General features: G+C 40.5%; 2 protein-coding genes across 2 annotated transcripts; both read right to left on the reverse strand.

The window, feature by feature from the left end:
- Positions 1-59: 59 nt before the first annotated feature.
- Positions 60-4,414, reverse strand: gnb5a (guanine nucleotide binding protein (G protein), beta 5a). Its single transcript, XM_040026959.1, has 11 exons — positions 4,144-4,414; positions 3,437-3,573; positions 3,293-3,334; positions 2,830-2,906; positions 2,586-2,718; positions 2,161-2,304; positions 1,975-2,066; positions 1,613-1,661; positions 1,381-1,477; positions 1,119-1,285; positions 60-1,034 (listed from the first exon to the last, which is right to left on the reverse strand). The coding sequence occupies exons 1-11, from the start codon at positions 4,277-4,279 to the stop codon at positions 1,023-1,025; spliced, it is 1,086 nt and encodes a 361-aa protein (XP_039882893.1). The 5' UTR covers positions 4,280-4,414; the 3' UTR covers positions 60-1,022.
- A 233-nt stretch (positions 4,415-4,647) lies between these two features.
- On the reverse strand, positions 4,648-15,986 carry myo5c (myosin VC). Its single transcript, XM_040026901.1, has 40 exons — positions 15,851-15,986; positions 15,416-15,526; positions 15,131-15,302; positions 14,578-14,722; positions 13,641-13,797; positions 13,379-13,522; positions 13,208-13,289; positions 12,949-13,056; positions 12,763-12,869; positions 12,410-12,675; positions 12,233-12,314; positions 12,004-12,144; positions 11,781-11,903; positions 11,601-11,684; positions 11,385-11,516; positions 11,145-11,242; positions 10,960-11,046; positions 10,713-10,824; positions 10,419-10,630; positions 10,149-10,314; positions 9,910-10,056; positions 9,662-9,826; positions 9,457-9,550; positions 9,311-9,374; positions 8,745-9,019; positions 8,596-8,659; positions 8,435-8,515; positions 8,145-8,325; positions 7,959-8,052; positions 7,814-7,877; positions 7,557-7,725; positions 7,400-7,484; positions 7,206-7,304; positions 6,884-7,038; positions 6,500-6,589; positions 6,241-6,391; positions 5,875-6,160; positions 5,621-5,795; positions 5,434-5,514; positions 4,648-5,343 (listed from the first exon to the last, which is right to left on the reverse strand). Exons 1-40 carry the CDS (start codon positions 15,875-15,877, stop codon positions 5,191-5,193), a joined length of 5,229 nt encoding a protein of 1,742 aa, XP_039882835.1. The 5' UTR covers positions 15,878-15,986; the 3' UTR covers positions 4,648-5,190.
- Positions 15,987-16,539: the final 553 nt, after the last annotated feature.

Here is a 16,539-nt window from a genome sequence, read left to right on the forward strand (position 1 = left end):
TAATAATAATAATAATAATAATAATAATAATAATAATAAAGAGACACGTAGGAGCGATATTCAAAACTGATTTTATTATGTTTGTAATAGTTTGATTAACAGTCCCCTGCATATCTGTACACTAAACTACAATAATTACTCTAAATATGAAATTACAACCATTGGACAACTGGATGAAAAGAAGTACATTCAATTATATGTATATATATTTTTTAATTAATTTTTTTAACATATTAGTATTTCAACAGTGGGGTAGCACAAGTTCAGGGTGTCTCTAGTGCACATCGAGTAGTGAGTGGCTTCCACATCTGGAAACGAAAAAAAGATGTAGTAAACCATATTTTAAATTACAGGTATGAAAAAAAAAAATCATTCATCTCATGTTTACCTATTAATGTGCTTTCTTTGCATTGATATTGATACAGTATTATATTGGCAGGTGAGAAGCAGCTGTTGGGTGCACACGTTGTTTGTTAGATGTACATTTAATATAATTTCCAAAATAAAGTATTAATTTGTACCTTTCTCCATAAATCTCATTATTATTTCTCATTACTTTTGCCATTCACAGAAAAGCCCCCCTGCTCTTTGATGTCTCCTCTGAATGAATGTCCTCATTTGTTTAATAAAAATAATAACAATAAGTAAACATGTATTTTCCTCCATGTGGGCTAATTAACACATCACATTATTGTGTCACTTCTATCCTAGACTGATGCAAGCCACTACCAATAATATTTTCAGTAATATACTTGTTTTAAACTTCATAGTTGTAATCATAAGAACTTCTGTGCACCTTTTCTTCCCATCACATTGTAATGCGAGCTAGCCATTTGGTTTATTACTCTTTAAAATATGTAAATCTACCCTGGCCAAAACACTGGAGTATATACAATGCTATTGATGTGCCCTATGTACAATCAAAACTGAGTCTCTATCTCTGTGATTGTACTCTAGCAAACAGAAACATCAGTGTGTCTTCAGTAGGTCTGTCTACTATTTAATCCTTTGTGTCTTGATGCTTAGGCCCAGATCTGGAAGGCAAAGAAAATAGACATTACAAGATATAACCAGACAGAAACCTGGAGTAATCACATGTGCCAGATCAGATATCATACCCGAAGAGTGTGGTCCCAGGAACCTGTGCAGAAGGCTGTCCCATCAGGGGAAACCCGCAGGGTGCTGACACGGTTCTCGTGTCCAAACAGAATAGAGACCCGTGTTCCTTTGAGAACATCCCAAACATTAATGGTGTAGTCGTTGTAGCCACCAAACAGTAGCCGGCCTGGGGAAAGAGAGGGCACACCCAAAATGTTTTAACGGCATTATCCTTAAGCTCAGTACAAACAACGGCGAAGGTAAATATTCTATATATCGTACCACTGAGCGAGAAATCAACACTGGAGACGCCAAATATGATGCTGTCTTTGGAATAGATAGCCACTTCCCTGTCTGCCCTTAGGTCATACAGGCGGCACTGTAACAAAGGGGAGTGTTTTCATTTTTTTCTGTTTTTTATGGTGCAGTGTAATTATGATTAATTATGTGCAGCACGCTGCACATGAAAACTGGCTTCACCAGTCAAAGGTAACATGAAGAAATCAATTCTTACTGTAGCGTCATCCGATCCAGATGCAAAAGCGTCTCCGCTGGGATAGTATCTGTTAAAATACAGACAGCAGTAATAAGAAATCAATTTTTAAAGCTCTTACATGTAAGATTTGAATACTTCTGACTTATAGCAACTCCTAGTGGTAGCATAAGAAAATGAGACTCCAGATTTTAACATTTTTGTTTGCAAACAAAAATATAGAGGCCATTACAATAACATAAAATATGTTATGATAATGCACACATGATGAGGCCTTTAAAACACTTCCTTTTAATGCGTAATTATAAATAGAAAATGCACTCATCTTTACACTTACCTTCTCTACACTTATATTCAGGAGCCATTACAAGGGGGTGACTTACCGTACGCTATTTATGTCTGACTCGTGAGTTTCAAAGGACTGAATACACTGCCCTGAACGCATATCCCAGACATTGGCCTTCTTATCACAGCCCTGCCAATGAAAGCAAAGCAGAAAGTGTCAAAAATTTCAGTGTTTAGCCTCTTTAAGTAAGCTGTACCGAAAGCTGTGCAGAAAGTGTCCTCACCCCCGAAACAAACGTGTTTCCGGTTTCAGATGGGGCCAGATCCAGACACAACACGTCTGCAGCGTGTCCATGGAAACTCTGTAACAGCTGCCCACTCTCAACATCCCATAATGCACATGTTCCATCCCCACTGGACGTCAGGATCTTGAATGCATGCGGCAAGAGAAGAAAAAAAAGAAGTCGTTACAGGCTATCGTGTAGTTTTAAATGGACTGCCTTTGCAGTGTGACACCTCATGTGACCAGGAAGTCAAACTTGTAAATTATTAACAAAGTATGGGAGCTCTCACTGGAATATAGAAGGAAGTGATATCTGATTGAGAGAAAAATAAAAAGGTAGCTTGCAGCTACTGTTTCCACAGGCATTTTACCCATGATCCTCAGTGGTTTGTGGATGTTTTTAGAGTGTGGTGACAGTTTTCTCACCTGCATATCCGAGTTGGTGAAGCTACAAGCAGACAGGTAGTTTGTGTGCATGGCCACTGACTTCTTCTTTGCAGCTAAGTTCTCATTCTTGTCCAAAGACAGAGGATAAACTGAGCATTTATTGTCCAGGCCTCTGCAACAGAGAAGCTACACACTTTACCACAAAAACAAAATACAGAAAAGCAACAAAAAATACAGCAAAATACAACCAGATCTGGATCATCATAGAGAGTAACGCACTCACCCACAAGCTACAGCGCAGCCAGAGGGGGCATAGGCACAGGCCATCACCCAGGTGCAAGGCATTGTCACAGCATGTTCCTATAAACATCAGAAGACAAGGCTTTTGTGCTCGAGCCGCACAGGGAGAATTCATTATCCATAATCAAAGCAGAACAACTAGCTTTGGTTTGTCCCATGTAGAAAACTTTAGAAAACACTTTTACACAATTTCAGTTTTTATCATCTAACTCTGATGTCTCGTTCAAAAAAACAGGACAGTTGGATTTACCATCAGCACACAATAGATATATTGATGCACAAATCCTATGTGTCACTCCTATCTGATCTAAAAGAAAAAAATTCTATCTAAAGCAAACTTATTACCATCATGGAAATTTATATTATTTTTATTGTTATCGATTCAAAAGCAAAAAATACAAATATCTAAGAATACGTCATGATGACCCATGAAAAATAAAAGTTACCTTGTTGGTGGTGAAAGCGTCCCACACAATAACTTTTCCATCCTGCATCAAAAGATAATAAAGGTTTGTACACTTTTAAAACACATGCCACCAACAACAAACTTGCTCTGCAGTCAGCTGGAAACGAGACTAGAGGTTTGTGACCTGTGAGGAGCTGACGATCCTCCTCTTGTCCTTGCACCAGTCCATGCACAGAACTTTATTCCCGTGCCCCTTCAGGGTCCTCCGGGTCTTCATGACAAACTGGCCCAGCCCCTCCACCTTCTCTGCCACCTGATGTACTGCACAAACACACATGTATATTATACATTAAACATGTCCCCACATTAACACTCGTGGCAGCAGCCAGGATTAAACTACAGCAGGCCCATCTAAATGGAGGAATATTGAATTAATCTATCTTTAATCTGCCATGTCTCAGACATGCCGAATCACATAAAATATGCATCAGAAATGACCTGTGCTTGATTTTCACGTTTTTATTTCACACTCTTGCTTTAATTGTCATATTGTTCAGATATTATGAGTAAAATATGAGTAAAAATAAATCAATAAATAAAAAGAAAGAAAGTAAAGGAAAACAGTCCGTGGATGAAACATGGATGAAAGTATTAGGCTATGAAATGGGGAGGCAAACAAAACAGCCTGCCCCCGTCTCTTGACAAATCGGAACATCGGCGCCGATCGGATCGATAATCTGCTCCGCCAAATCCCCCATCTCCGGTAACACCGGCGATCTTTGACTTCTGGCGGAGAAACGTGAGGCTATGAGGAGACGCTCGCTGTTATCCGTCCCGTCACAGGGTAAACGCAGGAATGAATCAGGGCCTCTCCATTTTTTTAGCACTCACGCTCGACATCGTGCAGCTTCGCTCTTTCCTCCTCCAGCTTCGACTTCAGCGTCTCCGACTCCGTTTTGAGGTGAGCCAGAGTCTCGTTCAGCGGTACCTCCTGTGTCGCCATTTCAGGGGTTGGAGGGGATCTCATATATTTCCTTTGAGCAGGAAGCGATCGGCAGCGAAAAGGCTTAGAGCAGAGCTAACAGCTGATGCTGCTGTCATGACGTCAGAGGGCGAAGATGCTCCTCCAGTTTCCAGGGGAGGAGGATCCTGCATCCCGGTGATGCTGCCGCACACACACACACAGGATGCATCCCCTAAGCAACACTACACTCAGCTTAATAATGCATTTTTTTCACACTGCCCACATGAAGAGAAGGGACAAGCTCGTTTGCCTGAAAGGCATTAATGTGGCAGAGGGAGAGGGAGAGAGGGCTTTCTGGCATTTTAATATGCTGAAATGGAGCAAAGATGTTTTCATTTTAACCAAAAAAGAATTACTGAGAAAACAAGTAATATTGTTTGTTAAAGTAATTTTATTCTTCTTCATTTTTTTTTAATGAGCTGTTATGAGTTGGTGATTTGGCATGCTATTTTATTAATTCATATTACTTCATTTTCACATCTTACATCCTCTGATTCAACTACAGGACACACATATGAAAAAAAAATACACAGTGAGCATTTAATTAACTCATATTTTAGCCTTGCTGTATTTTAACCTGAGTATATGATAGTATAAAATAGGTTTGCATTGGTATAGCTTTAATCCAAGATAATGCCTTTATTCATTTATTTAGCATGTTATTGCAATTTAAATAAAAAATGTACACACACACACACACATATATTATATACAGTACACAAGAATAAAATATCATTGCTATGTCGTGTTTGGTCAAAATGTTGCAATGTTATTCAGTTGTTCTTTGTTTTAAACATGTGCTGTACAGGATTTTAATGAAAGTGCTTAAATATTTCTATCTACAATCTAGTGCAACTTTAAACAGACTGACTAAGACTCAGTATAAGGAGTAAAAATGTCAAAGGATCTGTGTGTCAGATCCTGTTGAGGAAGTCGAGATGAAGGCTGTTCGGGACCTGCAGCAGCTCCAGAGCCTGTGTGGACGTGCAGAAAGGAAACGTGGCCTGGAAACGATAATCTGCGTCCACCATCAGCTGTGCAGAGCCTTCGTGGTCTTGGAGCAAAGACTGGAATGAGAAATATATTGACAGCTTAGTCAACTGTATTTATTTTGGCTAGGAGGGTTTTTATATTTGAAAATGAACAGCTGGGCTCACCTGAACTTTGCGGACAAACGATGATGTCACTCTTTTTTCAAAATCGTCAATGGGCGTGTACGAGTTCAAAATTTTGACAATCTACAAATTTAAATGTTAGGTTGGAGTTTAGTGCGAGATTTAAAAATGAAAAAATAAAAAAAAAAAACCCCACCAAAACCACATTTTAAACAACAGATGGAAGTACCTGAACGGGGCTGAGTTCAGAGCATTTTTCAATGATCTCCTTGGCATCATCATCAGTGGATTTGTTGACTTGCAGTAACCACGCAGTTTGAGCCAGTGGCTTCAAAGTATCCATAGCATTCACGTTTTGAAGTTCCTTCTCTTTCAGCCACTCTTCTAGATAACTGATGTTGCATCTGAAAAGAGAAAGCAGCTGTTAAACTAAACTCTCTTTGAGTTGTGTTCAAAGCACATACCTGATCTGCGAGCACAGACCTGATCTGCATCCCCTTCCTGCAGGAGCACATGTCCTTGCGGAGCATGATGTTGTTAAGAGTGATCGCAGCCACGAGGTAGAACAGCTGTTTGATCACTTGTTTGATGAGGCCCTGGTCCAGACCATGGTGGTTCATGGTGGAGTGGAAGCCAGTTAGATGCTGGAGGATGGAGGAGATGGTGTAGGTCTCTGATTCCTCATAGAAGCTGTTGGAACGCTTCCTGAAGCCCGTCGGCTTCATGCTAGAAATCCCCTGTAGACTCTCGTGCTCCAGCATGCCGGGTACTAAGAAAGTGTAGAAGTAGGGTTTAGCTTACTCATAAAAGGATTTTTTTTTCAAAATATTACATTTGAAAAAACATTACCAATAGTGGGAGTAAGAGTCTTTTGCATGACTGAGATAAACCGATGATAGATTTGGATGGCCAGATCGCTGAGAATCTGTCTGTGTTCCGACAAATCGAAATTCTGCAAGCAGTTTTTTTTCTGGCGAGGTGTACTTTGCTTCAGGAACTCCTTTTGTTAACAGGATGGAAAACAAGAGCATTTTAATATGTATATGATATTATCAACAGACAGAAATGAAACAGTAACTACTGAATTTTAAAAAAAGTAAATTTGTACTTCCTCCCCGCTGTACTGCTTCAGACAGTTGAGGAGCTGGTGGGTGTTTGAGAGCCAGAAGGACAGGAACTCTAAATCTTTTTGATGACTCTAAAACAGGAAAATGTTGTTTACATTATTAGATATAAACAATACCTCAAAATACATCAATCCATTCACCAGTCTATCCATATATATCCAGGGGAACAGAGAGGTGTTCCCAGGCCAGCCAAGAGATATAATCTCTGTAGCATGTCCTGGGTCTACCCCACCTCCTCCTGCTAGGACTTGTTTCTCAGCTAGCTTAACCCCACCTATCTGGGGTGCAAAACCCCAAACGAGAATCTTGAGCTCAAGAGTTTTACTTCCTGGTTAAACAAGGGTTACAAAAATAGTTAACCTTACCACGATGACTTTCTTGACTCCACCAATGATTGCATTCATAAGGGACTTGAGTTTTGCCTCATCGTTCAGGTAGTCCGCATGGCGGATGCACATGAAGAGGATGTAAGCTGGCAGGGTCGGGATCATGTTGACCGCCACGCCTTTGAGTTTCAGATCTGCGAGGAAATTGGGACAAATTTGTCAGAGAATATGGTTTATCCATTCATCCGAGTTTTAATACCCTCACTCCTGCTCACATCCATGGATCAAATAGCTTATATGATTATTAAATAAAAGGCAGGTAACATGGGCATATTGCAGACATAGTGCAGGGGAAGAATACCCAGAATGATGTTTTCAATGAGCCTTGGTTCATCCTCTCTCTTGTACTCCAACATGCCAAGGTAATCTTTGGGAAGGGTGGATGCAGTTTTTTGCCTCGCTGTTTGAGAAACAATAAATGTGATGAAAAGGTTGAGACAGCTTGTATGGACTCGATTTCTTTGTTTACATGTGGCGCAGGAGCTCCGGTGATACCTCTCTGTGACGTTTCGAGGCTCTTAACTTGAGTCTGAAGTTTCTTTATTAATCTGTCTTTCTGGTCGAGCAGCTCGTCAAAGTCCTGAATTAAAAGTGGAATCAGTTACTGGTTTACTCTCACTGTAACCTTCTACCCTTCGTACGCTCAACGCACCATGTTCTCAGCAGTTAACCGTGAAGTCTCCTCTCTGAGTTTGCTTTTGACCTCATTCTCCATCAGCTGCTGTCTCTTCAAGTGATCATTCTCCTCTTCCAGCTCCTCTACTCTGCCTTGAAGCTCTCTCTTCTCCCCCTCCAGCTCTTCAGCTTTCTCCTCAAAGTACCTAAAAAAAACATCCAAAATCAGGATGAACCAGATATGACCATCACTACTTTAATCAAGAAAGACATCACTACCGCTGAGTAATTTACCTCCGTTGTGAGCTCTCTTCTGTAATCTTCTTTTGAAGATTGTGAGAGATCTCTTTGTTTTTTTCTGTTGAATGACATAAAAATAAAAGAGCAAGTTAAAACAGTAATCTGCTTCACTGCGAGACTCCTGAACAAAAGAGTGTACCTGTTAATTCTCTTTTCTGCTCCTCAACAAGGCCTTCAAGCTCTTGTTTCTGTCTCTGCAGCTCTGAAACCCGCAGCTTCAGCTCCGGGATCACCTGCGAATGAAATTAAAGCAGACGTCACAGTTACATTCTGAAGCTCGCCCCTTTAACCCGTGACGTATTGAATAAAACGTGCAATGACATACTGAGTTTTCACTGCTGAGTCTGGACACTTCTTGGCAAATATTTTCATTGACATTACTTTTCTCCTGGAACAGGTTTTGCAGCTTGCTGTTCTCATTCTCAAGGTGGTCCACTTTCAATTTCAAGCCCTCTACTTGAGTCTCATAGCTTTCCTTCTGCTCCCTCTGGTGGTTTTCTAGAATCCTGCCAACAAATGTGAGACGTTTAACAAATTCAAGTACAGACACCCAGAAGGAAAGCTGCACGTTTCTGTTAATAAGAAAGTGGTTTGCTATGGTTGAAAAATTAAGACCCGATGGCTTTTTGTAGGCGTTCAAAGGCTGACAGCAAATCTTCAACTTCATAAATCTTCTCTGATTCGTCAGAAGTCATCCTTTGGAGAAACAATGTGTCAGATTAAATGACTAATAGAGATGAAGTGAGGAAACACAGTGCTCAAAATATCTGGATTACCCCAGAAGAACTTCCTCTTCAACAACACCTCCAAGAAGCTGCCTTGCGATCTCACTCACTTTACCTGCAGAAAACATTCAAGGCTCATCAACAATCTTTTTCTTTACACAAAGGAGATTTTTTTTTTTTACATAAAATTCTATACACACCTCTTGCTTGTTCCGACTGCTGCTTCATCTTTCTCTCCATGTTATTTCTCTGATTTTGCAGGTTGTTCAGATCTCTGCGTAGCTCGGGAATTAGTTTGACATGCTTGGTGAGCTGGATGACCTGCTCCTGCAGGTCTGAGTTCGCCTGCGCCCCCTCTTCTAACTTTCTCTGCAGGATGACTCGTTCTTCTTTCAGCCTTTTTATCTCCTCTTTCAGAGTTGCCACCTCGGCCTCGTGGTCCTGTCTCTGAATTTCAATGTTGTTTTCCGCGATCCTTCAGAGAAGAAAAAGCTATCTGATTAAACCAAAGAAGCTGGGAAAATATTAGCTTAAATATTTGCTCAGCCATGCTGTACACCAGCAGTGTTTTTCTTTTTCCCTCACACTGTCCCCAAAGTGCTTGCTCATAAGGGGAGCTATATAAACAAAATTGAATTGAATTGAATTCTGCAATTGTTATACTGGTCCCACCGCTTGAGATCAAACTGGGCTGTGTGTTGCACATAAACTAAAAGGAGTTGGAACCCCAGCTGTAGATGATAAATCTCACTTTTTAAATACTTACTTTCTAAGCCTTGCTTCATTTTCTTTTTCTTCCAGAAGGTTCCTCTTTACTTGATCAAAGGTCTCTGAAAGATTGTGAGGCCGGTCACAAATGTGACGCAAACGCAGTCACTGTGGTGTTTATACAGAAATCTCAACTCTTATTACCTTTGGCGTCTTTGGTAGAAGCTTCAAATGTTTTCTCCAACTTCTCCTTCTCAAGGTTGAGAACTTCTACTTCCTTTTGAAGTTGTGCGATTGTCTAGGCAAGAAAAACAGGTTTTCCTAAAGGATCTCAAACAGAGCGCTTCCTCTGCAAACAAAAATGCAGCAAAGACACAAACAGACTTCAGGCATCAACTTCAGTACTAACCAAACTGGCATCTTCTTTAGCTTTCTTCTCTCGTTTCTCTAAAGAAGCCTTCTGGTTGGTTGATTTTTCCAGCTGTGTCTCCAGACCCTGAAGCTTTTCCATAGTTTGGGAGTGTGAGTTTGCCAAGCTTGTCAACCTTTCCAATAATCCACGATTCTCTTTGTTCTGTCAGGGAACACATTAAATTACATTATCTGCAAAAAACAAAAAGAAAATCACAGCTAAAATTTGTCTCGAAGCACCGTTACCTGCTCTTCAATCTTCTTTCTGAGCTGCTGCACCCGGTAGGAGAGCTGGACATTAAGCACGAGCCGACGCATGGTCTGAAATCGCCGTCGTGCCAGCCACGCTCTGGCATACTTCTGGATAACCAGCGCTTTGTGTTCTTCTATCATCTGAGGTTTACATAAATCAGGAGGTTACATTCAATTTGTCAACAATATTTATTTTAGTGATGAAAATGATTCGTAAACTGTCTGTTACAGACCTTCTTGTATCGTTTACGAGCTATCCAACCTCGTGTGAAGGCCTGGATGGTGATGGTTGCCAGACGCACTACCTGGTAGACCTGCCTCAGGCGGTAGCCTCTCCAGTGTCTCTGTATCACCAATGCTGCCCAGCCCTGCTTCAGTGTCGCAGCAGTCACTGTTTTACTGAAGGTTTACAAACAAAATATGTGTATATTCATTTTATAATCTTAAGAGGAATCTTTACAGGATGCAGGTCAACAAAACTCAAACAAGTGAACGGTTCTAACCGGATTGTCCTCTTTCCACGGACATACTGCTGGAGAATGATGGCGGCCTTTCTTAGGGCCAGGTACTTCCTCCTCTGGCTCCATCCACGAGCATGTTTCTGGATGGTCTCACAGGCTCCTCGAAGTCGGTCCAGACGCAGCTTCTCGAGATAAGCTACCTGACCAGCTCTGAAGAAGATCTTTGTCCGGCCAAACTTATACTGGTTAGAGTCCTGGGGAGCAAGCCATGAGGACAAAGTGACGCACGGCCATGAATGACATTTACATTAGTGAGTGCCATATGATACAACATACGTGAATCAACCTCTGCAGCACATTCTTGCAAGTCTGTTTCTTGTCATTGAGGTCTGCCTCCACGTGTGACATTAGGATACTGTATCTGCTGTAAAACTCAATGTATGTCCACCTACAAACAAAAACCATGCCAATACTCAGCATGATGACATGGAGCTGAACATGCTATAAGTTGTAATTATGCTGCATGAACATATATATATATATATATATATATATATATATATATATATATATATAAAGTCACCTGGATGGGTAGCTCTGTGCACTGATACGAATAGTTTCAAGGACTCCGCAGGCTCGCAGCTGCTGCACTACCCTCCTGGAGTCATACCTAAAAACATGAGAAAACACCAAAAACAGAAACATGAGCAAACACTTCAGTGACGCAAGAGTGAAACATCTGAATTAAAGATTCACTAGTAATCATACTCAAATGGGAGCTTTTCATCGTTAGGCTTAATGCAGCGCACGTAGTGAGGCGTGGTCGCATTCAGTGTTTCCATGAGTAAGGAGAGGGAGCTGCGAAACTGCATTCAACAACATCGTTCAAGAGACAGAACAGAAATACAAATTCAGCCAGTTGGATAGGAAACAATACAGTATGTGAACTTCAGTGAGAATGTGAGTTCAGCCTAGCGCAAAGCAGAGAAACAGAGCAAACATTAGCACCTTATCTCCCACTGAGGTTCTCAGGTTTTTATTGGCTGGTTTCACTGAAGGCCTGGCGGGCTTCACTTTGACACTCTTACCGATCGCAGCGTTCTGCTCCTCCTCTTGGAAAAAGTTGGCCAGAAAAGGTAACTGATAACATTTGCAAATAAGAGGAATCTGTTAAAATGAGGAAAAGCAAACATAAAGTGAACATACATGAAGGCTTTTGATTACCTTACTAGACCTCATCATGTCCACGAGTTCTTCATAGAGAGCATCTCTGTTCTTCTCGAGAAAACCTCTGCACTGGTATTCCACCTGTAGAAATACGTATATAAGAAATCAGTTCATAAAGTTTATAACGGCAGGGAATTTTTTGCTATATTGTGCAGATGCCAGGTGATTAGACTCCACCTTGTCTGCGAAGTGCTGAATCACAAAGGCCTCATTTGATAACCTGGGCTTCTCAAACATAGGGCTGGCTTGTAGGTAGTTATAAAGCTTTTGCAACCAGCTCTGATCGGTGCCTTGAGGGAACTGTGAAGCAGAAAGACGTAAAAAAAAAGATGCTGACAATCAAGTCAAAATGCAATTTGTGACTGATAACACCAAGATCTTATTATTAATCAGATCTTACTAAACATTCTTCATCGAGCAAGTCAAGGATCCCCATCTTTGCTTCAATCAGATCGATGACAGGTTGATTGTCATAGAAATCTATCAGCGTCCACGGGATGTCCTCTTTCATGTACTCCTCTTGCTCCAGCTTGAATACATGCTGAAAAGACCCAAGAGAATAAACGTGTAAGCTGGTAAAGAGGTGCGTGTGGTAATTAGCAGTGAATGTGGAAGAAGGCATTGCTGACCAGGTTAAACTGCTGTTGAAGCTTTTCGTTTGCATAGTTGATGCAAAACTGTTCAAAGCTGTTGATGTCAAATGTTTCAAAACTGAAGGAAAAAAAAACAGAATGCACATTTAAAAATGGCAGCAAAAGAAAGCTGCACACATATCGAAAAGAAAAAAAGAGTTGCGCTTGCATTACCCATAAATGTCCAGAACACCAATGAAAGCATGTTGCTTTCCTGGCACCTGTAGTGCTGTGTTTATCCTGTTTATAATGCAGTCAAACAGATGGGCATAGATATGCTTAGCTAGAGCGTCTCTGGCATTTACTGCCCGATCTTTGGGGACCGGCTTCACAACCGTTTCGGCTACCAGAACGATCCTCCGATGGCACAGCCAGCGTAGGAGCCCCTCTGCGCTCACCCCCAGCAGCTCGCAGAAGACAGCCAGGTGTGGATCACTGGGCTGAAAGATATACAAATCAAGCTTTTTACTTAACCTGGTGAATGATTCAAGATCGGTCGCACACACAAGTTATGAACAGCTACTCACAGGAACTAATGATTTGTCATCGCCTATGTTTTTAATCTCCACATTACCCAAATGCAGAATGGCTGCCAGAACTTTAAACACATCTGACTGAAAGTCCTCCTTCAATCCTGGAGAAAAGATGTTAAAGCTAAGATAAAACTTTAAAATCATAAAGGGAGGTTTCAGTCATGCTGAGGCAACCTTTACCCAGAAGTGAGAAGGTCTGTCGAGTCTCTTCCAAGTCCTTCTTGTCATTCACACCTTCAATGGTTATGTCACCACCCATGCAGGTGTAGTTGAACTTGTCTGCACTCTCTGCAGATGAAAGATTATATTACTGATGCTGCTTATAATAAACTACTGCAAGACTTAGTTGTGTTTTCTGGGTGAGTTAGTTTAAATAGTAATAAAACAGCAGCAGTTAAGTGTCACAGATCCACAATAAACCCTCAGTGCAAATACTTACGTAGTCTCAGGTTCTTAAACGCTGGTGAGTCTGCACAGGAACAAATCTGGTAAAATATGTGGTAATTACGCTCATTTTCTGCCTGAAACAAAAACAGAACTTAAGATTAGTATTATGGATTAAACACAGTAACGAAACTTGAAAGAATCCTGATCTCACAATCATGCATACCTGAAAGACCACTCTGGATTTCTCTAACAGGTAGGTCCTCATGTTTGCTCCGATGATCCGGTACTTCCTGTCAAAGCTGATCTCTGTGTATTTCCCAAAACGGCTGCTGTTGTCGTTCCTAGTGGTCTTTGCATTTCCTATTGCCTTAAGAGGAAATGAATTATAAGGACTATTTATAAGATTTTTTTTGTGTATGAATAAATATGTGAACATTTTTGCCTGTTTAGTTCAACAGCTGTTTTGTGTAGTCTCGAGATCGTACCTCTGTTATTGGATTGGATGCCAGGACTTTGTCTTCAACTCGTGTCTTATTTGCAGATTTGCTCACAACAGCAAAGTACCTCATAGCGTATCGAGCAGACACCGTTTTACCAGCTCCAGATTCACCGCTGACTATGATAGACTGGTTCTTGTGGTTTCTGAGAAAGAAAAGGGGGATATAAACAAAGTACGCACCACTGTGTCTTGAAGCATTACTTGGGACTTACTTGGGCAGTTATTGACTAGATTTCATTTTAATGATCACCAGGACATAAACGCATGCACGCATAGCACACAACCATACAGTTGTGGTCAGGTGATGTCATGGCAATTTGGGGCCTTTAATTATTTCTTTGGACTTTTCTTTTTCCAGGGTGGAATGATTATGTTTAATGAGTTTAAAAAACAAACAAAACAAAAAAACAACAACAATAATTAGGTACATTTTGAAGTGAGTTTGGCTTTTCTCTAACCCCCACAGGGTCAAATAGATATACATACACTCACTCAAATCTAATAAGTGGGGCTGAAGGCTGTACATTGTTTATTATCTTAACAAGGCCAAGGTCTGTTAACTTCTCATTAGTGATCATGATTGCCTACAACTGTCAGTTTCCCTTTTCCAGCATAAAAAGGATTTGCCTGACAGCACTTATTGGACTGACTAATACTCAGAACAGTGGGAGACTCCAATGAACTCAGTGATCTGCAGATTCCAAGAGCATCAGTTCAAACAACTGTACATAAGTACAAGTTATTTAGATGTTTTAACACTTTCTTGGTGCTGACCAAGAAAGTTTGCCCCACGCATATGTTAGTAGAGTCCTTTTAAATCTGCAGACTCATGCTCACTGCCTCCAATCTGCATACAGTCATCAGTTCTCGCTGATGTAAAACTACTATAAAACTTAAATGAGGCAATCTCAACTTTTATTTACCTTGCCATCTGTTTGTAAGCCTCCTCTGCCACTGCAAATATATGAGGGTCCATGTCTCCCATGTTCTGTCCTGAGTAGGCATGAATGATTGCATCTCCATAGATAGGAAGCTGCTTATAGGGATTTAGACCCACCAATATAATACCTGAAATGAGGGAACAACACAGACTGAGCAAGAAACTTAACCTGCTAACACCTCAGTACTCAGTTACACAAATGGGTGACAAATTAACAAAAACGAAAAAACACAACAACAGCATAAAGTGTTTTAGTAAGGTGTTGGCTCACTATGTTGGCCAAAAATCTCTGATGACTCTTAAAGCCATAATATGTGAGTCATTATTTGTATACTTATCATGTTATTCAGTGATTCATCGTGGCTGCATCAGCTGCATCAGTATCCTGTTTGTGATCACTTGGAGCAACGTCGTATGAATTTACAGTAAAAATGCATTACAGAGCCACAGGACCACCTCATTGTAAGGGTCAAGTGTGAGAGGTTTTCCTTTAATTTATCACCCATTTGTCAGTTTAAGGCTTCTTGCAGCTGTACCACAGTAGGTATAGATGATTCTGGACTCCACAAATCGCACTTTGAGATTGTGCAGGACTGCAGGTTCATGCAAGTAACTCAGAGCTGTCAGGTCATTCTCCCCCACCAAGATGTCTGGGTTTCGGAGAGGAGGGAGTTGTGGTTTAGACGGGTCAACAGTGTAGCAGTACTCCTGTCCAGTGATAGGTGATGTAGGAGAATCAGGTCAGCTGGTGCTTCTCACCATTATAAATGTAATACAGTCATATATTGAGGGTATTATTAGTCACTTTCCATTTTACTTACAGAGCCATCCTCCAGAAGCAATTCAAGAACTTTATCTCCTGAATGGAAATCTTTTACAATCTCTGCCGATTTCCACACATGTTCTTCATCTGATATCCACACTCTGTTGTACTAAAATGATTAAAAAAGTGACAAATAATTATTTCAGTTATTAATGCCATGGCTTACTGTACAAGTGACTAAAACCAATACATGCAAGAGAAAATCCACCCAATAGGAACCAATACTCCATCATATATGCTACCTCATAATATTATACTATAAAAAGATGTAGCTAAGTGTTTCGCCTTTAAATTCCTGTGGATCTGTTTGCTTTACAACCTTTCAGAGCGCTGACAAAGTTTCCATATGCGTCTGTAAACTTGCAACCTCTAGACTGTATGGAAACATGATCTTACGTGTATTTTAAAAGATTAGGCTTGTTTTCCCTCTTACCTTGGTGTACAGTTCCAGCACAGCCATGTTTGTGCATTATTTTAGTAACTTTTTTTGTCCGTGTGTTTATCACTTGCTGTTTCACCGCTTTCCAGGTTACCAACACATTTCCTCCCCGCCCCTCACAAATATTCCGGAATAACCTGTCAAGTTAGATTACAAACTCCCTATGATCTTTTTCAAAATAAGAGTCACCCTAAGGCGTTTTTTGAAATACACTTTCTGCATCATTACAGACGTTACGTCATCTATTTGTGTTAATTTATTCGTCTGCACTATTTTGTATCATTCAAAGCAATTAAATTGTACTTATTATAAATTTACTTTTTTATTGTTGGTAGCCTGTTACTGTCCATTTTGAAAGAATCAAAAGATTAAAAGGGTGAAAAGCAATTCTGCTGTACAGATCAATTTTTACATTTTACTTGAAGCTCTTTCCCTGGACACCTAGATGCTGTAAACTATTAAAACTATTAAAAATTCTAAGAGATCTCAGTTATTGTCAACACAGTTTTTGTCACTACTTAGAAGTAAATTATCAATAAACCATCTGAAAAGTCTCATGTAGTCATAGCTTTAACTGATCACACGTGAAGGCCGGGGACTGCAGCGGTTGAAAAAGCTTTTGCATTCATTCTGAAAAAACGATCAGTCATCTTCCGGGTTTGTCTCCTCATTTTCTCGGTGCC

Source organism: Simochromis diagramma, unplaced genomic scaffold (genome assembly GCF_900408965.1).
Source record: "Simochromis diagramma unplaced genomic scaffold, fSimDia1.1 OVJJ01000293.1, whole genome shotgun sequence".
NCBI classification, from domain to species: Eukaryota; Metazoa; Chordata; class Actinopteri; order Cichliformes; family Cichlidae; genus Simochromis; species Simochromis diagramma.

Coding starts and splice junctions, on each gene's coding strand:
- gnb5a (XM_040026959.1), bottom strand. CDS start 4,279: ATGAGATCCCCTCCAACCCCTGAAATGGCGACACAGGAGGTACCGCTG. Junction 2,067..2,160: donor GAAACACGTTTGTTTCGGGG/GTGAGGACACTT, acceptor TTTCATTGGCAG/GGCTGTGATAAGAAGGCCAA. Junction 1,478..1,612: donor CTGGATCGGATGACGCTACA/GTAAGAATTGAT, acceptor CCTTTGTTACAG/TGCCGCCTGTATGACCTAAG.
- myo5c (XM_040026901.1), bottom strand. CDS start 15,877: ATGGCTGTGCTGGAACTGTACACCAAG. Junction 8,326..8,434: donor CGCCTACAAAAAGCCATCGG/GTCTTAATTTTT, acceptor ATTTGTTGGCAG/GATTCTAGAAAACCACCAGA. Junction 7,485..7,556: donor GGTTAACTGCTGAGAACATG/GTGCGTTGAGCG, acceptor CTTTTAATTCAG/GACTTTGACGAGCTGCTCGA.